Source organism: Lissotriton vulgaris, chromosome 9 (assembly GCF_964263255.1).
Source record: "Lissotriton vulgaris chromosome 9, aLisVul1.2, whole genome shotgun sequence".
Lineage (NCBI taxonomy): Eukaryota > Metazoa > Chordata > Amphibia > Caudata > Salamandridae > Lissotriton > Lissotriton vulgaris.
The window spans coordinates 500,368,800-500,391,399 of record NC_141697.1 but is presented as its reverse complement, the minus strand read 5'-3'; the positions used below and the strand labels follow the sequence as shown (position 1 = coordinate 500,391,399).

Below are 22,600 nucleotides of genomic sequence, written 5' to 3'. Positions count from 1 at the left end.
GTATTAATTATTAAAAAAAAATTAAAAGCCATTGTTATTTGTAATATCAATACATCTAAGTCACGTAAATAGAACACATATTGCATTACAAATGCTATAGGTGTCACATTTGCGAAAGTTATAGCTATTGGCATTGTAAATGACAAAGCTATTAATTTCGCTGTTTTCAAAACCAACACCTAAATAAAAAAAATTGTCATTTACAATTCCAATAACTCAAACTTTCCAGACCTATTGCATTGCAAATGCTTGTTATCTCTTCCACCACTGGTTTTTGTTTATGGTCTCCATTCTTCATAGTTGTTCGTGCTTAAAGTAAAATGTCTTCACCCTTTTGTGAACCAGCCTACATATGATTTTGAAGGGTCTAATAAGGTTGATTGAAAATTCCTTAGGTTAGTAACTGCAGTATGCACAAACCACGTCTTTACTAATAACATTTGACTTTTGATACGCTACTTTACTTTAAACTGGCCTACAACTATTGTTTTCCTTCTAGCTTCTGTGTTGAATCAGCATCTCTAACGTTGGCCAACCAAGTTCTCCACATCATCTTTCTGTTCATGCCATTCTTGTGGGCAATGGGAATTCTTCCCCCACCAGATGCACTTCTGTTATGGGGAATGGAGCAGACCTTGCAATTTGGCCTGGGAGGTTCTCCAATGTCCACTAACTTGAGGTAAATATCATCCTAGTACATACAATGAGATAAGTCTTCCAGTGTAGATTAATCATGACCCTCACTAATTTGTTTTCTTTTCTGCAGGTTAATTGTCATGTTTGTTGTGTCTGCTGCAACAGCGGTAGCATCGTATTTCATTCCTCTCACACTTGGCCTTGTCCTTTTTGTGACTGGCTTTGGATTTCTTCTGAGTCTTAACCTCGCGGACATCGGGAATGACCTCTGGCACTTCGCATTCAGTAAGACTATAGCCGGCGGTTTCTGTTGGCACTTTGGCTGGAAGGAATTCCTTTTCTACTTAATTGTGTTAAGTCTCACACTTGTAGAAGCTGGCTTACTGCATCACTATTGCCTTTCTACGTTCTCTGCAACTAGTCCCCAGGCCATAGTTAGCTACATTCTGATGATACTACTCGTAGTTATGTGGCTACTTAAGGAAATTCAAGGAGTTTACATCTGTGGAATCTTCCGAAACCCTTTCTACCCAAAGGATGCCAGGACTATACATTTGTTTGCGGAGAAACAAAGTCATCTTAGAAAAGCTGGACTGGCCAGAAGGGTTTTGCTCACGCTGGGTAAGAAACATGACTATATAGCAATCTTACAGTATGAATGTTTACTGATGATAACTGTTAAAGATAACTGCATCTTTGCCCTTGTATAAATATACTTGTCAATCAGAATTCCAAAGAGATGCTGTATTTTAAGTTCTGGCTACTCTTGGGTGGTTTTTACCCATTTCCACAGGGGCAGACCACATCTGTGCTCCATGGGTGAAGGGTATTAAGGGCCTCCCTAGAAATACCATCCTGTAGGTAGTGATTCTCTGGGAGGTGCAGGGCCTGAAAATAAAGAGGTGTGTAGAAATTTTACAAAGTAATGTCCAACCTCAGCAGTGGAAGGAAAAGTGGGCCCGATGATGGCCACTTTTGTCTTGAAATACACCGGAGATCATAGGAAGTTTTGTGGTGGACTTGCTAATATAAGTTCATGGCACCTGTCCAGTTTACTCTCAAATCCATGAGCTTGCTCGGACATCAGGCCCTATGGTGCCATTATTGAACTCTGCTTTGTAGGGGATTGGATGAAAAGGGCTGTGTGCCTTCTCATAAATACATCTTGTACAATTTTGATCAAAAGGTACTGAAATTTCCCTTTGAAAATGCTCCCTAAGCAGGCTTATTTGTCCTTGACTCCAAATGAGCAAGTGCATCATAATATTCGTGGCCTCAACTAGGCCCATTCTTTTATTAACTATATTTTTGTGCCTAGGGTTTTATCAAGACCAAGTACAGATTATTTACTCACTTACTGTCCGTTATTCTAAGTGGCATGTAGGGTAACAACAAAGGACCTCCGCTTATCCCTGTCTGATTTGGGCAAGTTTTTGTACAGTGCCTCTGCTGGGACTCTCCGTCTTCAATTCTGTGTTCACAGTTCGCCTCCAGGAGGTGGTCTTTGGTCTGCCTGTCTTTCTTTTGTCATTTTGGGTCCAGTGGAGAGCTGTTCTTGTGCTGGTGTCTTGTTCCCTTTTGGTGGCGTTTTGTTCCCTTTTGGTGGTGTCTTGTTCTCTTTTGGTGGTGTCTTGTTCTCTTCTGATGGTGTGTCCTATCAGGCTCCATCATTTTGTCATAATGATGGTGTCCATGTTCTCCTGATTGCATCTGGTACCCGATGCAGATAGTGGACCTTTATGGTTCTCTCAACGTCGAGGCTCCCAGAGTTCACACAGGAAGTGAAGGCTTTGAATTTTGTCAGGGACATAAAAGTAGTCCCTTGGTCCCTAGACATATACTTAGTTGTCTCTGGAAGCCAGGCATTTTAAGCACTAGGTGTGTTGTCCTTCTTTCATTTTAAAGATGGAGTGGATAGTTAGTGCATTTTAGTCAAAACTCAAAAAATACAGTTGAAACAGTCTGTCATATATTTTTTTTCAGCGATGAGAAAGGTGGTGTCTTGGTCCTGTCTCTGTTCACAAGATGTTAGAAAACTGGTCACCTCTGAGATTTTTAACTTTGCCCTTAAGGGGGCCATCCTGAGAACTAGCTTTTAGTCATAAGGTTTAGCCAAGCTGTTTGTTTCTGGTACAGAAATAGGGCAAAGGCTTGTGAACAAGAGTTTTATGCTAAATTGTTCACCACCACTTCATTATGTAGGGGATTCACCTGCTGCTGAGTATTTCTTTTGGAGGAAGCTTTGCTGTCCAAGCTGGATCTCCAAGACATCCATCTTGTGTCTGTACTGTGGTGTTTCGCCAGGTTTCTAAAGTCATTCATGTTAGGGCTCTGTGGACTGGTGGGGGTTTGGATGAACCTTTGTGTATGTGACATGATTGTCATTTTGTAGCAAATAGACACTGAATTCTAAAGTGCTCTTGATAATGAACCTTCAGCGGCATCCAGTGTTTATGATGAAAACTCAAAAAATAGGTCTGAAACCTATAAATGAAAAGGGTATTTTGGAGCTCAATGTTGATACAGAGGGATACACTCTTCTTTCCATCTCAGAAAATCGTATGCATTTCAATGGAGATCCAATTAACTTTCCAGAGGAATACTATTTCCCTGATAAAGCTTGCCTAGACAGTCCGTCTCCTGGTAATGTCCTTTTAAAGCTGTCATCAACGCTTCTGCACATACAGAAACGATGGTGAATGATTCTTTACTTCAGAAGGTGTTGCTTCTATTCGGAGACAAGTCTTCCATAGGAGGCAAGGAGAGCGCTTCAGTGGTGGCTGGAAAGCATGATAGCCTGGAGTAGCAGACCCACATTTGGGGGAGCTACAGATCTGTTTATATAGCCAAGCACCAGGAGGTATAGCCTTACGTGAGAAAAGTGGAGATATTGTATCGTATCCGTTGTCTAAAACTGCATGCTGGGATATTTGTGATCAAGAGTGTGGCAAGGTACTGAGTTCATGGGTGATCTATGTGTCAGCAGTGCAATACAATTTGGTGTGAATTGTGTCCAAGGTTCTAGTAAGCCTGGCCAAGATTTCTGGCATTATTTCCTGCATCACAGAATTTAGGGCCAATCTCAGTATCTACTGATTTTAGCATGTCCTTCATAGTCTGGAGCTCCAAGTACCTTTGCGATTGGAGCGACTGGACTCTGGATGAGGAAGTCTTTGCGGAAGAGGAAAACTTGTGGGATAGGGGAAACCCAGTGTTCTGGAACTTATCACATCTGGGCCTCAATGCCGAATTACCATAATTTCTTTTGATTTGGAATCCTGACCCACAAGTATGAATGACTAACTCTTTTTCCAGAGGTGGAGTCCTGTTTGAGGCATTCCTTTTCTCTGTTTCTGATGGTTCTGAGGCTGTCTCTCAGGAGGCAGAAAGTCTCCATGTATTTTTCATGCCACCCTTGACAGGGCAAGGATGGCTTCCAGTCCTATCAAATTGACTGAAACCTTTACTGATCCTTCCTCCTTATACCCCGTGCACGCTAATCGGAATAAGAAGGCCTAACCCAAGGGGGCGTGGCCAAGATGGCGGCTGCATCATACACTTTCTAAACGAGCACAGTGCTAAACCCAACAGCTATCCGGCATCATCGGCCTGTCAACGGGCTTATTCTGCCTTACCCAAACACTGGCGAAACTAGAGCCAGGTCTGGTTGTTGGGATCCACCTCAAAGTTGTGGCAGTGTACGGCCTGTGGCGCCCTTCTCCGGAGACAAAAACTAGCTAGAGCGGCCCTGTGGACTGCAGATGGGGCGGAACACTAGACCTTCACCACCTGGTAGTCCTAAAGCATTACTGGGTCCTCAAGACTGGGGAGGAGGGCCGGGCGGTGTGGATGGAGTAACAGCCCTGCAGTGGGGATTGTCCTGCTCCTGAGTGCTGCGGCTCCTGCCTGCCTTAGCTGTCAGACATTAGAAGATACTCCTGAAGGGTGAATTGGAGGAGTGGAGGAACGCGGAAAGTCCGTGCCGAAAGACAAGCCGAGGCCGGTGAAAGGTTGAGCCGGACCTGGCAGACATTTTGCGTGTTGCCCCAGACTTGAGGTTTTGCTGCCGGCAGATGGCAGAATTGACAGCCGGAGTAATTGTAGCCAAGGGGTGGCCCTGCCACAGGACCAATCCAGCCTTTCTTGGAGGCGCCGCCTTTCCTGTCCCTGCTGGAAGTTCATCCCTCAATGGGCAAATGAGTGGCGGCACAGCTCTGGTGACCACAGGTGGCTCCAAAGACTACCTGGTGAGGTCAGGCCGCAGCGTGGCTGTGACACCCCTCTTGAACTGGCATTTGCCTGCCTTGCCCCGCCCATGACCAAGAGGCACTATGTTGTGCTGATGGGCGCCCTGTAAGACTCTCTGCGACTCACGGCCCTGCATTGAATCTATGGCCTATGGGACTGTTCTGTCATCAGCCTGAGATATTGATGAGACTAGGAAGCGCAGCGGAGTGCATAACCCGCACCTGGTGCCGGAGTGGGGCCTATTGGAAAGAGTTGCATGTGATTCTCGAAGTGCCCGCTCTGTTGTAATCCCTTTTTCACTACAGAGCTGATGGGTAAAGCAATGCCGAAACAGATGGGAGCCCCATCTGAAGCCCCTAATCACTCCTGTGGAACTGTAGCGGAAGATGACGAGACCACCACAGCTGTGGACCCCATATGGCTCCAGCTGATTAAGATCCGGGCGGCCATAGCTGAAACAAAGGCCACCCTTAAACAAGACATAGGCATGGTGTTAGTGGGCCTTGCCCTATTGCGAACGGAGCACCACAAATTGGCAGACCGAGTCAAGGGGATGGAGACCTCCATTATAAAACGCCGACCTTAATGCACAAAACTTACGAGTCAGGTGTCTAACCTGAGGGACAGGGTGCTGCTCCTCGAACGACGTGCAGAAGATGCTAAAGGCTGCAAAAGACTTAGCAATATCAGTGTAGTGGGCCTCACAGAGGAGTTGAAAAAGGCGATATGGTGGAACCCCTGGAGAGCTGGCTATGAACAGAAGCAGCCTTGGGCCTGCTTACATGGTCGTAGTGGGCACAGGGAATTTCCCGTTTTCTGACCGTGGGGGCCGGTTTTATCACTCGGTGCCGGTTTTGCAGCTGTGCTGGAATATCTGGCTGGTTGCTGTTCCCAGTCTGGCCTCGCCTGCTTAACCCCTTTTTCGCACTGGTGCCGGCCCATCGGGTATCCCTCCCAGACTGGTGGTGGTCACGTTGCTGCACTTCCGATATAGAGATGTTATATTGCAGAAGGTGTGCTTGGAGGGCCCCTACACGGTGGGCAGAGGCAGGGTCTCCATATTCCCAGACTTTACAGAAGCTGTACAGGCCAGAAGGGCCTCCTTTCTGGAAGTCAAGAGAGCTGTCCGTGAAAATGTTATCCAGTACTCCTTGATATTTCCATCCAAACTCTAGATTATTCTCGATGTCTGTACACACTTCTGTGAAAATCCGGAGTCTGCTTGAGCCTGGCTGGAGGCCTATATGGTGAGGACAACCCTCCTCACAACACACTCATGACAGTCTGTACCCAGGCGGAGGGTATGGAAGTGCCCACGTAGGGCTGTAGGTGGTGGCCATAGGAGTGGCTCATCCCCCTCGCAGACCAAACTGGAACGAGCAGCAGCCCTGCAGGCAGTAGCAGACATTGTGCAGGAGCACCAGAAAGCCTCTGGAGCGGAGTCTACATCCGACCACAAATCTGTCAAGTCCGACTCCGTGTCCTCGCATGGTGTTGAGACTGGAATCCCAGTTGCCATACCCCAGACAGCGGAGGACCTGGTTTGATATCCTTTGTTACATGTGGTTCTGTTTATGCTGGGTCAGTGGGGTGTTGGAGGTGAAGGGTGGGAGAGGAGGTCTCTTGTACTGAAACATATTCTCATGCGCGCTATAATTGCATTGCACCATGTGTGAATCGGATTGACTGCTGGAGAGATATTCGCACTGGTCATAATATGAAGGGCCAGTAATGCATGGATCTGGCTCGCTCGTCTTGACCAGCACCTCACAGAGAGGCTCTTGTAGACTGTCTGGGGGAGATATTCATTTAGAAAATGCTTTTAAGTATTCAATTTGTATGGCCACCCGTTGCTGTGCTGCACTTGAGTTGGGGGCTGTTTATGCCTTTCTTCCCCCCTTTATTATTATTTTTTGTTTGTACAGAGACTGCACAACACGATACAGGAGTGCTGGGGGGCCGGGGGGCCCTGAGGGACAGCGGACAGTATGGCTCTCTGCGTCTTCTTTTGGCTGAACGCTGACCGGCTCTGACATTTATGTCATAGAACATTAGGGGGATGGGATCGGCCTCAAAGTGGCATTGTGTCCATAGGTACCTCCGACGGAGAAGAATACAGGTGGCAACATGAGTGTGTCAGAGGTACCACATGTTAATGCTATTCAACATCTGGCACAGAGAGAAACATTTTGGATACGCTACTTGAGAACACTTATCCCTTGTGGTCTGAATGACAAAATAGAAATTACATGTTTTTTGTGATGACAGCACTGGTGGTATTGTGAACTCATGGATATGTTTGATAAATCCAACTTTTTCATAAAATCTTTTGCCAAGCTCAAGATTAACAAAAACGAAATACACTAGATATTGACCCGAAGATAAACATCAGGCACAAAGCACACAAGCATTTGTTTTACATACGCAACCGTATTTGTTTACGATATTTTATACATCGTGACTTTTTTTCATAATGGGTTTTTCTACATTGAGTCTTTTAACACTACCTTTTTCTGTTATTACCATGGATGTTTTTTTCGTTTTCAGCTCACTGACCGATTTTCAGAATATGGAGGAGCCACGGTTGGTGAGAATTATAAAGCACATGATCTTGGGAACAGTCCACTATTTTTATAATTTTTCTACGTTTTATTGAAAAGTCTTTTTTCAAACATTTTGGGAATACAACATTAGCTATTAGTCAGATTTGCAACTAAGAGTGAGTAACTTGGGAGTTCCTTGGGACTGTGATGGGAGTGCACATTACAGGAATACGGTATTATCTAGAAGTCTATTTTCGCTATCTAGCGAGTAGAATTGACATCACGTGCAAACGCGGGATTTACAATAGAGTGCGAGTATCTCGGCAGTCACTTGGAATACGGATGAGAGTGCGAAAAGCCGCATGAACTGATCCTTATTCAGGTACAGTGATTTTAACAGTAGGCAGTAGTTTAGATGTGGCTTTATACTCTTCAACTAACGCTTGACTAGGGATACGGAGAGAGATAATATTGAAACCACACGTACGTTATCTTTGATTTACTTTTTTATAGACAATAGCAGCTTCTACAAGTTCCTTTACATGAAGTTATATTTGACAAAACCTCGATATATTTACAGATGTAGTATTGCGGTTGTTAAATGTACTACTTCAGCTCATGCAGAGGTGAAGGTAAGCATTACTTTTCATCTGTACGTTTTGGCGTTTTAAGGCCTCCACATTAGGTGTTGGTTGATTTGGGCACATGTTCGGATTCGTTTTGCACATGTCCTCGTTTTTTTCACTAGTTTTCTCCACATATTGATATTGAGCGAAAGGCTAATACACTCTCCTACTATGGCATGGTTTTCTTGCCATTTTTACACAATATCACTTAGGAGTGATTTGGGTTTCTGTGTGTGATGAGCTTGGTAAATTATATTACATTTTAGTGATAGGACCGATGTGTTTGTCCTACATTCCCTTTGTTTAGAATCACTTATGTGTTTTGGAATTGGATATAACTTAGGTTCTTTTACATTACATTGTATCATTTACAGTATTCCTCTAATGAATGGCTTTACCGAAATGCATTGGGACACGTAATCATGCTGCTTGGAGCTTTGAAGAAAAAGAAAATAAGCAAGAAAATGAACTAGAAAATGATAATTGCAATTTGATGGAAAAGCATTTGTCATTATTGTTTAAACAAACTTTTTATAAAACATAACGTATCTGCAATGGAGTATCTTCGTAAGAATTATTGTGTAGAGTTGTTATGATAAATTTGGTATATATCATTTTGAATTTATTGTGTTTTTCTAAAAAAAATATTGCACTGTAAGGGCATGTGTAAAGTGCAACTTTATACACAAACAGGTTCTGTTTGTATCTAGTTATTTTGTACACCTGACAGGGGCTGGTCAGGAACATAAGGTTGCACCACTGATTCATTTAGAGTATAGAATTAATTTGATCACTAATTAGGTTGTAGTGTAGTTCCTATTTTCCCAATAGGCTCTGCGCATTGGAATAACATAAACAGCAGTGTAGACGTAGGACTGAGGTCATCTAGGTTAAACTTAGTTTAGGTTTGCGCCAGCTAGCTCAGAGGTCACTTGAAACTTCCTTGAATAAAGAGGGGTAGATAACCTTCCCTGGCTCAGACAAGAAGGGATTCAGTTTCCGACAACCGCATAAACATGACAACTTTGCTCCCTCAGAATAAGAGTATATCTCTAGAGTCGTGTGAAAACAATAGACAGATATTTCACTCAGTCAGCAGTGCATACTTAGTTTCACCAGAATGCAGAGATATAGAGAGACGGGCGTTTTCAATAAAAAGGTTTAAATTATTGAGCAGTCTTCCTTCTCATGCAAGAGAAATGAATTGCCACAATTGCAATACTTAAAGTAAAGTGCGTACAGTAAAAGTAGTATTATGAAATAATACTGTAAAAGCATTGATACGGGGGGCGTGGCCAAGATGGCGACGGAGTAAGACGTGCCTGCGAGCTCCTCCGGCACCCCGAGCCCTTCATAGCTTTGTTTAGCGGTATCGAGGCGATTTAAGCCCCGGCTTTGATTCTCCTGGGTCTCCTGAGGCGCCACGCATTGGTTTGTCCCTTCTCCCGTCGAGCTACGACACGGGACGGCGGACTTGGCCGAGGTGTTACTTTGGTGACGCACTTGCTCCGGAGCGGCCTACGGGGCTTTGTCTGGGCGGCTTCGACCCTTTGCGAGAGGGGACTCGAGACTTTGGCTGGCGACCGAGTGAAGCTCTTCTGTGCGTGTCCCCTACATTGGCGCTGTGACGAGCCCGCCTGTTGTTCCAGTGGCCCAGCTCGCAATTATCGCCGTACAGAGGTGACAAGGAGGCGCCGTCCTGTCTGGGGCCTTGCTGGACAGCGTCATCGGCGAACGTTCGGAGAAGTGGTGCCATCTTGCCTCCTATCTTCGGCATTGGGACGTCGCACCATGTCGAGGAGGAATCGCCTGAATAAACCGGGGAAGGAAGGTCCCGGGAAGGGGGCGTCTGGCTCGCCCCCAGGCCCTAGCAAGTCGCCGACCAAGGACGACGCTGACGGCCCGGTCACGAAGGCCTTCCTGATCGAGCTTTTTTCCTCCATCAAGGAGGATATCACGGAACTGAAAGCGCAACTGGCCTCCGACCTCCGTGAAGTCCGTCGTGATGTAGACGGCATTGGCGAACGTGTAGCTACCCTGGAGGACCATGACTTGGGCCTCAGTGGGGATGTCCATCAGCTACAGCAGGACCTGCTCCAGCTTCGTGAGCAGAATCTGGATCTTCAGACCCACTGCGAGGATCTGGAGAACAGGTCCCGTCGCAATAACATTCGAATTAGAGCGGTGCCCTCAGATGGAGACGGTGGAAATCTGCGGGAATATGTGGAGGCTCTCTTTCTACACATCTTGGCGGAGGACGATCGCGATGAAGTCAAGCTGGACAGGGTACATCGGGTGGGCCTGCCGCGTGGCGCGCGCTCGCCGCCCCCCGACATCTTGGTTTGTGTCCACGACTTTCAGCTGAAGGAGATGATCCTGCGGAGGGCGAGGGACACTAACAATTTGCTTTTTCGCGGACACAGCCCCCAACTTTTTCAGGACCTGGCGGCCACCACCCTGCAGAAGCGACGGGACTTGCGCCCAGTCACGGCTTTCCTGAGGGAACACGGGGTGTCCTACTCCTGGGGTCACCCCTTTCGGCTAATCTTCCGATGGCAAAATAGACTGGTGCAAGTGCGGACTGTGGCGGCCGCCAGGGACTTGCTGGGAATGGAGGAAACATCTGCTTCGGCGGACGCTACTGCCTCACCGAGAAGACGTCGCCGCTCCCGATCCCCGCCTTGGCAGAGAGCGGGCCGACAGCGCACAGCGGAGGGGCCTTCCCCGTCAGCGAGCCAGACTGAGAGGGGAGATGCTTTGGCCTCGGTGGCCCAGGTGACTGAATCGAGCCGAGTGGACAGCTCCTCGGCGGCTTAGGCCCCATCGTCAGCGGCCAGTGGGAGCCGGAGGGCTCTACCACCTCAGGTACTCTGTGGGACTTTTCTCCATTGGAGGGTCACCCCGGCCCTGGAATCGAGGGGGGCATTACCTGGGTCTTCTACCCCCGACCCTTACGGTCATGTCTGACTTTCATTGTTCTTTCTCTACTTTTCGTTTTCCTTTTTCTATGGTTTGTTTTTGAGACTCCTGAGGGCTCCGGTGGGCTTGTTGGGGATGGACCCCGGCGGTGGTGGATTGGGACCTGGTGTGGCTGTGGTGTGCCTGGTGTGTCTTTAGAGTTGGGCTGCATTAATGGAAGCGCTGGGTGTGGAGGTTGGTCTCGATGTTGCCTGTTACGATAGGCTCTTGGAATGTTAAAGGTCTTAACTCGCCTCAGAAGCGTCAAAAGATTTGGAAATATATTCTAGATCATCAACTGGATGTGGTGGGCCTGCAGGAGACTCATTTGGCTCGCAAAGATGAATCCAGGCTCAAGCACAGGCAGTATCCCCTGATTTATAAATCATCTGCCACTACTAAGCACCGTGAGGTGGCACTTTTGTTCCGATCTGCCCTTCAGTTTCAACCTGTGGGGGTGCGGGGGGACAAAGAAGGGAGGTGGTTGATGCTGAAGGGGATGCTCATGGGTAAACTTTGCACATGAGTGGTGGTCTATGCTCCAAATACGGGGCAGCATGGGTTCCTTGAGACTCTCTTGAATGTGATTGGGGACTTTGGGGAGGGAGCGTTGATTGTGCTGGGGGATTTCAACTTGGTTTGGGATAAAGATTTTGATTGTTCGCATCAACAGAGAACGGAGACGGGTCTCTTTTCCCCGGAGCTGCGTGATACTTTGTTAAGTCTGGGCCTTATTGATAGCTGGCGCTCCCTCCATCCCCGCACTAGGGACTACACGTTCTATTCACATGTTCACCACACATACTCCCGTCTCGACCATATTTTTGTGCATCAATCTTTACAGGGTGACCTGCGTGATAGCAAAATTTTTCCACTTTCAGTTTCGGATCATAGCCTTTTGGCGACGTGCTTGAACTGGGCCCCTGATTCGTCCCCTCATCGTAAATGGTATTTCCCGGCATCCCTCACGCGAGATGAGGAATCCTGCAAGAAGCTTTGGGCGGCCATTAGGGAGTTATTTGAGCTGAATAAGACTGGCGACATTTTAATCTTTACCCAATGGGACGCCTTCAAGGCGTCGACACGTGGTACATGCATTGCTCTGAACTCCGCCCTGAATAGGCTTCGGCGGGAAGACAGGGAGGCGCTGGAGGCGGAACTGACCACGTTGGAAACTGCACATAAGCAAAATCCTTCTAGAAGGACGCTTCGCCCTCTAGCGGCGGTACCAAGGAAGCGCAGGGCGCATTATAATAACCGAGCAGAATATACTCTACTACGCTTACGGCGCCTCTCCTACGCTCAGGGCAATAAAGTGGGGAAGCACTTAGCACGGCAGCTCCGTGATAAATGTGAAAGAGAATATGTGGGTGGTATTCGGAACCCCTTCGGGGTAGTGGAACACAAGGACGCGGATAAGGCAGCGCTCTTTGGTGACTTCTATGCTGCTCTGTACTCGGCGGATCGCTTGATGCCGTCCGCTCAACGAGCATATCTGGAGGACCTAGCGCTACCGCAGGTCTCCAAGGAGTGGAATGACCTTCTGGAGGCCCCGATTACTAGGGAGGAGGTACTCTCTGCCATTCGGTCTCTCAAGCCGCATAAAGCACCGGGCCCGGATGGCTATACAGCCTCCTTTTATCAGACGTTCGCGTCCGAGTTGGGGGACCGTTTGGTGCTCCTCTTCAACACCATGAGGGATGAGGGCCACACCTCGGGTTCTATGGCGGAGGCTATGATTTCGATAATTCCCAAGACGGGGAAAGACCCCTCCAGGTGTGAATCCTATCGACCAATTGCCCTCCTGAATATTGATGCTAAGTTGTATTCTTCTATCTTGGCCGCTCGACTTAAGGACCTTATGCCCGCTCTCATTCATCCGGATCAATCGGGCTTTATAAAGGGTCGCCAGACCCACGATAACACTAGACGCCTAGTTCACCTGATTGAGAAGGCCGAACGCTTTCGAATCCCAGCTGTCCTGCTCGGCCTTGACGCCGAAAAGGCATTCGACCGGGTGGACTGGAACTTTCTCTTTAGCACTCTACAGGCATTTGGCTTTTCCCCCACGTTTATAACTATGCTTCGGGCCAACTATCACGACCCGCGCTCGAGGGTCATGGTGAACGGCCATGTCTCTCCATTTTTTGCTCATTCTCGAGGCACGAGGCAGGGCTGCCCCCTATCCCCCTTACTTTTTGCACTTAGCATAGAGCCTCTTGCTATTAGGGTTCGTGAGGATCCGGATATTGTGGGCCTCCCCTTTTCCGGGGAACAGCATAAAATCTCTTTGTTTGCTGACTATGTCCTTCTGTCGCTAGCTGACCCCGGGACCTCCCTCCCGCGGGTACAGGACGTGCTGTCCCAATTTGAAGCGGTGGCGGGGTTTCGTGTGAACCCCGGCAAATCATACATACTTAATCTCACGCTTCCGCCCTCTGAAGTAGAGCGCATCCGACCGCTCACTCCCCTGGCCTGGGCGGGCTCCTCCATTCAATATCTTGGGGTCCAGCTGACCTCTTCCGTCGCCACCCTATATGCAGCTAACTTCCCTCCTCTGCTGTCTCAGATACAGGCTGAGCTGACTCGCTGGAAGCCTATGTTTATTTCTTGGCTTCGGCGTGTTAATGCCGTCAAGATGACGCTGCTCCCCAAGCTTCTGTACTTGTTCCAAGCCCTCCCCATTCCCTTGGACGGGGGTTTCTTTCGGCGACTGAAGACTATGATTCTGCGTTACGTCTGGCAAGGGGGCCGAGCCAGACTTTCCTTTCTTACGCTTCGCCGACCTCAGAGGAAGGGTGGGGCTGGCCTGCCGGACATGCACCTTTACTATAAAGCGGCACAATTCCGGGTGTTGGCTGAATGGACTCAAATGGAGTCAGAGAAGCATTTGTTGCACATGGACAGGAGTGTGGCGGGGCGCTCTATTTGGGACCTGGTTTGGAAGGCGAAAAGGGATCGGCCTCGCAACGCATACATTAGCACCCCTACTAGCACCACTCTGAAGGTCTGGGACTCGGTCTCTCATGACGAGCGGTGGACTTCCTTTCCTTCCCCCTTCACACCTATTCACTTTAATCCTGCATTCCCGCCGGCGCTAGTTGAGGGGCCCTTTGATAGATGGAAGGCGGGAGGTTGCCATGCACTTACACACTTGTTTCATGGCTATGAGCCGCTCACCTTCCACAACTGCATGCGCGATTATGGTGTGCCGCCTACTGAACGCTACCGACATGCCCAGCTGCTGCATTGGGCACTGTCTCCTGAGGTGAGGGACGCTGCGACGAGGCCTCCCACAGCTTTTGAGTCCTACATTACTCGCACATCCTCCATGAAGGGGGTGATTTCCTTTCTCTACCATTTGCTGTTAACCACGGCTGTTTCACCTCGCCCTAGATACATGGGGTTGTGGGAAGGGCACCTGGGGAGAGACCTCTCCGACGCAGAATGGTCGCATCTTTGGCGCGATCTACACACATTTAATCATTCGATCGATCTTAGGGAAGCACATATGAAAACCATGTTAGATTGGTATCTATATCTGGCCCGATTGAAAAGGATTTTTCATTCAGCTTCTGACAGATGTTGGCGGGACTGTGGTCTTTTGGGGGACTTCCGGCATATCTGGTGGGACTGCCCCATCATACGCCCCTACTGGGAGGAGATACTGTCTCATATTAGGGAGATCCTGGGCTACCCGGTTCCAGATTCCATTGGCTTTGTGCTTCTTTGCCTTCGGGACTCGCTTCTGGAGCACCAGACCAGGGCCGACAAGCACATCCTTTGGCTCTGCCTGGGAGCGGCCAAACTCACTCTGGCTGCCTCGTGGAAAAAGGAGGCCCCGGCTCTTTCCCTTTGGTTTGCTAGACTTTGGAGGCTGCTGAGTGTGGAACGGATGGTAGATATCTTTAGGAACAACTTTAAGAATTTTGCTTTCCGATGGGGCCCACTGGTCCGCTTTCTTTCTCGTGGGTTGCCGTCCGCGGTATGCCCGCCCACTATACGTGCCTTACATCTGTTTCAAGTGTGATCCGTGCCTGTGTGAACGGTTGTTTTCTGGCCGCCACCATCCGGGGGGTGGGCGCACTGGGGAGGTTGGAGTCTCTGGGGAGGGGGGGTTTATCTTTTTTTTTAGGTTTGCTTTTCTTTTCTGCCAGGGGATGTGGACGATTTGCTTTTATGATATTGCACATTATGCTGATTTTCTTGAGGCCGCACTGCGGGGAGGCGTGCACGGACCTGGTCGACCTAGCCTCTGGATTGCATTGACTTGCCCGATGCCATGCAGGCTTTCCCCTCCGGACTTCTCAGGGGGCTTGACACTCTCCCGAGCTGCTTTTTTGGAACTTTTTCTTTTTTGCACTACTGCGTCCTGCCCTGTGTGTTGTCACTGCTCTGCCCTTCATAAACGTTTCCTGCTGCCTGGCCTCTTTGTATTGACCCCTGCGTGGGTACATCTCTGATTTGCAATTCATGTGTCTTCATCCCCCCTTTCCTTTCTATTGTTTTTGTTTTTTCTGTTCCCTTAATAAAATATCTTTTACAAAAAAAAAGCATTGATACGGTTTCTTAGCCATATGATACTTTAAAATGGTTAAAATATATACATACATACATTGACTAAAAGGCTCAACTGGTGCTTCTAACTAAGCCTACCCCGGTGTACCTGACCTGAGCCTAATACGTGGGAAGGGACAAGTAAGTAGCAGTGTTAAGTTAAGTTGGTTAAGATAATTTTGCCTAGAATCTGCATCAAGAATTCTCCTAAGGGTTTAATCAGCTCCGTACCTTGGTAATAGAATGTGGGAGGTCTGGTATCTCTTTCCTCAGGACTCGATATCCCAGCAACCTGCAAGGGTAGGCTGGAAACACCGGAGCTGGATTTTCTCGGCTGGAGAAAAAGACGGCGTCTCTCTCAGTGCGTCAAACGGGAGGGGTGGCTTCCGCGGGCACTCGCATCAGCTGGGCTCTCGGGCAAGTAGATGGCCGCTCTGCTCCAACGTGGCACGTGGAACGTGGCCAGACGCTACCGCCCAGCCCCGGGCGACCCATGCTTTTTGTCCACCCACCCCACCCCCGAGAGCCTGGTCATCCAGGCCTCCAATTCCCAGACCGCATTCCCGTCGGCCCCGCCCGACAGGGAATCCAAGAGATACGAACAGTTCAGGAAGAAGGTGTTCTCGTCTGTGAGCTTAGGGCTGCGGTCTGTTAATACCGCTTGTCTCTTGGGCCGCTACACCCACACTCTGTGGGACGCGGTTGCGGACGTGCTGCCACAATGTCCGGAGGAGGTCCAGGCTAAACTCGCCCAAACCCTTGCGGAGGGACGAGATGCAGCGCGTTATTCCATCCGGTGTGGGCTGGATACAACGGACTCACTGGGCAGGGCAATGGCAACGACTGTGGCAGTTCGCCGCCACGCCTGGTTGAGGTCCGCCAACTTCTCGGCCGATGTCCAGGCCACACTTCTGGACATGTCGTTCGATGGCCGTCGCCTCTTTGGCGACAAGGCAGACCATGCGCTGGAACGTTTTAAGGACTCCAGGGCTACGGCCAAGTCCTTGGGCCTCTCGGCCCCACGCCAGCAAAAGGGTGCCTTTCGCTCCTTTCGTGGCCACGGAAGGGGCGCCCCCACACGTGCTGCCAGCCACGTGCCGCAAAATGTTCAACAGCGCGGTGGCGGCCGTGGAAACCGCCGTGGCGGCGGTCGGGGACAACGGCGAGGCCAGTCCACACCTCCCTCCACAGCACCCGCCTCAAAACCTTCCTAGTCGGAGTTTTCAGGCCCATGTGACGCCTGTGGGAGGCAGGGTTCACCATCACCTCTCCCACTGGCGCACTATCACATCGGACAGGTGGGTGCTGCAGATCGTCCGAAGGGGCTACTCCCTACCCTTCAAGGCGACCCTTCCATCCATGCCACCGCAATGCCACCGCGTGTCGGGGGATCACTTGCAACTTCTGCAAGAGGAAGTCACGGCCCTCTTGGCCAAGGGGGCCATCGAGCGTGTTCCTGGGCCAGAAGTAGGGTGTGAATGTTACTCCCACTACATTCTGGTACCCAAGAAGGGCAAAGGGGGCCTACGCCCTATCTTGGACCTGCGGAACGTCAACGGCTTCCTCCGGAAGGAGAAGTTCAAGATGCTGATTTTGGCTCAGGTCCTAGCTGCCCTGGACCCGGAAGACTGGCTGGTAGCGTTGGACTTGCAGGACGCTTATTTGCACATCCCCGTCCTGCCGGCCCACTGGCGTTACCTGCGGTTCACGGTAGGCCAAGAGCACTTTCAGTTTACCGTGCTCCCCTTCGGCCTTACCAGCGCCCTACGGGTGTTCACGAAGGTGATGGCGGTGGTTGCAGCACATCTGCGCAGGTTAGGGGTGTCAGTCTTCCCCTACCTAGTCGACTGGTTGTTGAAGGCGGGCTCGCCCCAGACAGTCGTCAGCCACCTCCAGACTGCGGCCGACTTCCTGCATTTGCTGGGGTTCTCCGTCAATGTGCTGAAGTCGCACCTGTGTCCCTCTCAGAAGCTCCTCTTCATCGGAGCGGTTCTCGACTCTGCGCAGTTTCGGGTTTACCCTCCCGAACAGCGGGTTCGGGATATACAGGCTCTGATTCCCATCTTTCAGCCGTTCTCCTGAGTCTCGGTCAGGTTGACGCTGCGGCTTCTGGGGCTGATGGCCTCCTGTATCCTTCTGGTGCATCACGCCAGGTGGCGGATGCGGGCTCCGCAGTGGGACCTGAAGTTTCAGTGGGCCCAGCTTCAGGGCAGCCTGTCCGATCATGTCTTGATCTCGGAGGGCACTGCGAGACAACTGCAGTGGTGGCTCACGGACCGCGAATGGGTCAGTGGCAGATCCCTCTCCCTACCCCACCCGGAGCACGTGGTTGTGACGGACGCGTCCCTCCAGGGCTGGGGTGGCCACATGGGAGAGGCGGAGATCAGAGGCCTCTGGTCTCTGGCGGAGTCCCAGCTCCATATCAACCTTTTGGAGCTGCGGGCGATTCGTCTAGCACTGAAGGCATTCCTCCCCCCTTCCGGGGGAGTGTAGTGCAGGTGTTCACGGACAACACCACCGCCATGTGGTACTGCAACAAACAGGGCGGGGTGGGGTCGTGGACCCTCTGCCAGGAGGCTCTGCGCCTCTGGCAGTGGCTGGAACGTCAGGGCGTGACCCTGGTGGTTCTACACCTGGCAGGCTCTCTGAATGCCAGGGCGGACAAACTCAGCCGTCGGTGCATGATGGATCATGAATGGCGTCTAAACTCGGACGTGGCGCAAGGTCTCTTTCAGCAATGGGGAGAGCCTTGGTTAGATCTATTCGCCACAGAAGAGAACGCGCAATGTCATCAGTTCTGCGCGTTGGAATTTCCAAGGCGGCACTCGCTCGGAGACGCTTTTCGACGCAAGTGGAGTTGCGGTCTATTGTACGCCTTTCCGCCTATACCACTTCTGCCTAGAGTGCTGAAGAAGATCCGGCGCGACCGGGCCCAGGTTATCCTTGTGGCTCCGGACTGGGCACGAAGATACTGGTATCCCGAGCTACTCAGCATGTCAGTCGATCCCCCTATTTGTCTGCCTCTTCGGGAGGACCTTCTGTCGCAGCAGCAGGGGACGGTCCTGCACCCGAACCTGTCCAGTCTCCACCTACAAGCTTGGAAATTGAGTGGCGGCAGTTGAGGCCATTTGACTTACCTCCCGAAGTCTGTGATATCATTCTGGCAGCCAGGCGTCCCTCCACAAAGTCGGTATACGCCTGCAGGTGGAACAGATTTCAGGCATGGTGCACAGCAAAGGCTGTGGAACCTCTCTCTGCACCCCTTTCTGAAGTTCTACTCTTCCTTCTTTCCCTTGCCCAGCAGGGCTCTGCTCTGGGCACTCTTAAGGGGTACCTTTCTGCTCTTTCCGCCTCCTTACGGCTACCTGATCAGCCTTCCTTATTCAAGTCCCCCATTGAAAATAGATTTCTGAAGGGCATCACACAAATGTTCCCTCCTGTTACCTTCGTGATGCCCCAGTGGGACTTGAATCTTGTACTCCCTTATCTAATGTGTGCTCCCTTTGAGCCGCTCCACAACTGTCCTCTCCGTCTTCTTACCCTAAAGACTGCTTTCCTGGTTGCCATCACCTCTGCCAGGAGAGTGAGTGAGCTCCAGGCTCTTTCTTCTACTCCACCTTTCCTCTCTGCTCATCCGGACAAGGTGGTGTTGCGTACACGACCTTCCTTTCTGCCCAAGCTTGTCACGGCCTTCCACATCGGGCAGTCCATTACCTTGCCCACCTTCTTTCTGCCTCTGCATCCCTCGAAAGAGGAAGAGAGGCTCCACTGTCTGGACCCAAAACGTGCGCTCTCCTATTACCTAGATCGCACACACCAGTTCCGGGTGGATGACCAACTCTTTGTTGGGTACGTGGGCGTGAAGAAGGGAAAGGCGGTACACAAGAGGACCACTTCGCGGTGGATCATCTTGTGTATTCAGGCATGTTACTCCATGGCCAAAAAGGAGCCCCCTGCTGGATTGCGGGCTCATTCCATTCGAGCAACAACAACTGCCTTGGGCCGAGGAGTCCCCTTTAAGGACATTTGCCAGTCAGCTACGTGGGCCTCGCTGCACACGTTCGCAAGACACTACTGCCTGGACAGTCAAGTCCGGAGGGATGGCTTCTTTGGCTTTTCCGTCCTCCAGGACTTTCTGGTGTGATATTGGTTCGCAGACCCACCACCGGGGTTGGTATTACTGGGGTATCTATTCTAAGGTAAGGAATCGATCACTAACGTGTCTCTTTCAGATGCACAAGTTACTACTTGTGTAACGATATATCTGTAAGAGACATTAGTTAGTGATAGATTCCTTACCGACCCACCCATCCTCCCCGTTCTGCGAACCGATATCTAGGGTTAAGGTCATCCCCTTTCAGGGCCCTAGTTTCATGGCACCAGTGTTGGTTTTATCATGGCTCTGCGTATCTGGCGCAGAAAAGCTGTATTTCAGAACTGACGTCAGCCCGCATGGGCGGGGTCTAAGTACGCCATCGTCATTCCGGCGCTAACGACGCCGACGACGGACGCGGAACCGCAGACGACGCCTACCGACGCGCAGGGGTATTCCTACGCAAAAATTTCCAGATCCAGTCTGACGCCTGGGGATATTCTAAGGTAAGGAATCTATCACTAACTAATGTCTCTTACAGATATATCGTTACACAAGTAGTAACTTGTGCAGCGATTTGCAAAAATCTTTCATACATATGCACCTAGGTTGAATATGTACCGCCCCTTGTTCACAATTTTTTTTTTTTACCCTTCTGCCAATTGCATTACTAAGCAGTACATTAAGGATATTAGAAATTATAAACCCTATTTCTAAAATATTTTCACTAGTAGAACAGAATACACTGAAAAGTGACATCCTGACAACAGGAAATGCATATAAACACGTCACTTTTGCAGTCTAAAAAAGTAAGTTGAAAATATTTCAACTATGTCGTACAAAAATCATTGTTATCATAATTGTTTTGAAAGAACAGTTTAAAGTTTTATTAGCAGAATTCAGTAGATAACTGCAGTATGTAAATAAACATTTTAAGGCACTTCAAATGTGTTTTAACCTCATAACGGCTATGGAACGTCCAGCTCCAGTGCTGGACGTTCTATTGCAGCTATGAGGTTCGAACGTTCAATGGCCGACGGCAGCACTGCTGAGGTAGTGGTGCCGTCGGCCGCCGAACGTTCGAAGCGCTTAAGAGGTTAACGTACCGATTATTTTGAAAATTGAAGGCCAGCCAGGCTAATTTCTAAATAAGTCTTCAGAGATCTATCATTTTTTGTTGGAAATGTGAATTGTGAGCTAATTACATTGTGGCATTGTTTTACCATTTTAGTGTCTCCATTTGCAATGATAGCGTATCTCTCCCTGGACAGTTCCCTGATGTCAGCAAATCTCCCCTCGGTGTCAATCTGCATCGGATTTACAAGAGCATTTAGAACAGTAAGTAATGATATGAGCTCCTTGTGTTTCTTGTATATGCCTGTGGTCTAAAGATGTTGGCAGAACTAAGAATATAAACGTAACGAAAAACACTGTTTGTTCAATAATTACATAAACGACAATCATGTGCAGTAGACGAGTAGTTTGTAAATGTGACAAAAAATTTCATTAAGTACACAAGCCAAAGTCTGATTTGCGGGGCGGCATTTTCGCTAATTGAATTGGACTACTGTACAGTATGTTAATTCTAGAATCTTCGTTTCAACTGTCTATGGTATTGGTCTACACATATTTTTCCTTCACTGTTGTCAAACAGCCATGAACGGCAGTCCCACAAGAATTCCTGCCTTGTGGTTGTCTGGTCTGCGTTAGAAGCAACAGTTTATTAACAAAAGCCATCCAGTAAGTAAGATTTTATCCTCTGCGATTTCATATTTATTCGCGCTCTCTCTGCTGTGATATTACTTGGATTGGTAGGGTTTCGGCTTCCTTCAGCAAATACAGTTATGAATTCTTTTGCTTACTCCATTATATTTCAAAAAAATAAAATTGTTTAAGACATGCCTCCATTTCTACTATCTCACTGTGTCACCATCGAGGCTTGAGTCACCGACACGATCCTTTTTCATCTGATAAAGAATCTCCTTTAGAGCACCCTTCACTGCTTTCTACAACTCTGCCACCCTGGCCTTGTCTGTGAGCATATTATCAATTTTAATGTTTGTTAATCTGATCGAGACTTCTAGCTGCAGATTCCTTACCCTTGAATTTCCCAGGTGTCAGACTGGATCCGGAAACCTTTTGCGTGAACACGGATTTGTTTTCTCCAGTGCCATTATTTAAAACCTTTCTCACATAGGATTGGGTCCAGTGCTACATAGCTTTCATGCCTGGTCTACAGGTCCTGCACAAGTCTCATTGGCAGAATTATTATTTAAAAAAAATATATTTTATTGAACAAAAAGCAGAGCAGATAATCATGAATTACAATCTTGACATAGAATACGTACATTACAGCAGTGTATCACAGGCACAATTACGAGGGGGGACCCGATCGAGCCAATGCCATATCAGTTGAAGGGGAAGTACACAGTTCACCTCTATAAATATTCCATTGTCCCCATTTCAGCAAGAGGAAGCCCAGAGCCGCCCACCGCTGTTCGAGTGCAGTGAGATCAGTGGGGTCCCACACATTGAGAAGTTCACATTTGGGAATCCGAGGGATGGATTTTCCTAGAGCATCGGCCATCTTGCGGGCGGCGTGCTCCCACAAGTCCCGAATTACCGGGCATTCCCTGAGAATGTGATAGAAGGTGCCAATCTGACCGCAGTTACGGAGGCAGAGGTCAGAGGTTCGTCTACCTATCCTGGCCAGAAGGGGAGCGAACATGTATGTTCTGTGCAATATCTTTAATTGTATAAGCCGAAATCTGTGGTTAATAGCTGATTCGCGCGGGGACATTAGTGCCGCCTGCCATTCAGCTTCCTCCAAGACACCGATGTCGGTCTGCCATTTGTCTCGTAGCAGCTGGAAGGTGTTGGGCATGTTGTTGCATAATTTATGATAGGTGTAGGATATCGCTTTGGCCTGGAGGGGTTCG

General features: G+C 49.2%; 1 protein-coding gene across 5 annotated transcripts in view; it reads left to right on the top strand.

The window, feature by feature from the left end:
- Window positions 1–22,600, top strand: part of PCNX4 (pecanex 4) — a 348,026-nt gene that overhangs the window by 49,507 nt on the left and 275,919 nt on the right. For all 5 annotated transcript variants that reach the window (XR_015299954.1, XM_086937959.1, XM_086937961.1 and 2 more), the window contains 3 exons: window positions 500–679; window positions 767–1,257; window positions 20,893–20,999. Coding sequence is in view for 4 of the 5 variants with exons in the window: in XM_086937959.1 (XP_086794085.1) it covers window positions 500–679; window positions 767–1,257; window positions 20,893–20,999 (778 nt within the window). In the remaining variant the exon portion in view is untranslated. The remainder of the gene's footprint in view (window positions 1–499; window positions 680–766; window positions 1,258–20,892; window positions 21,000–22,600) is intronic.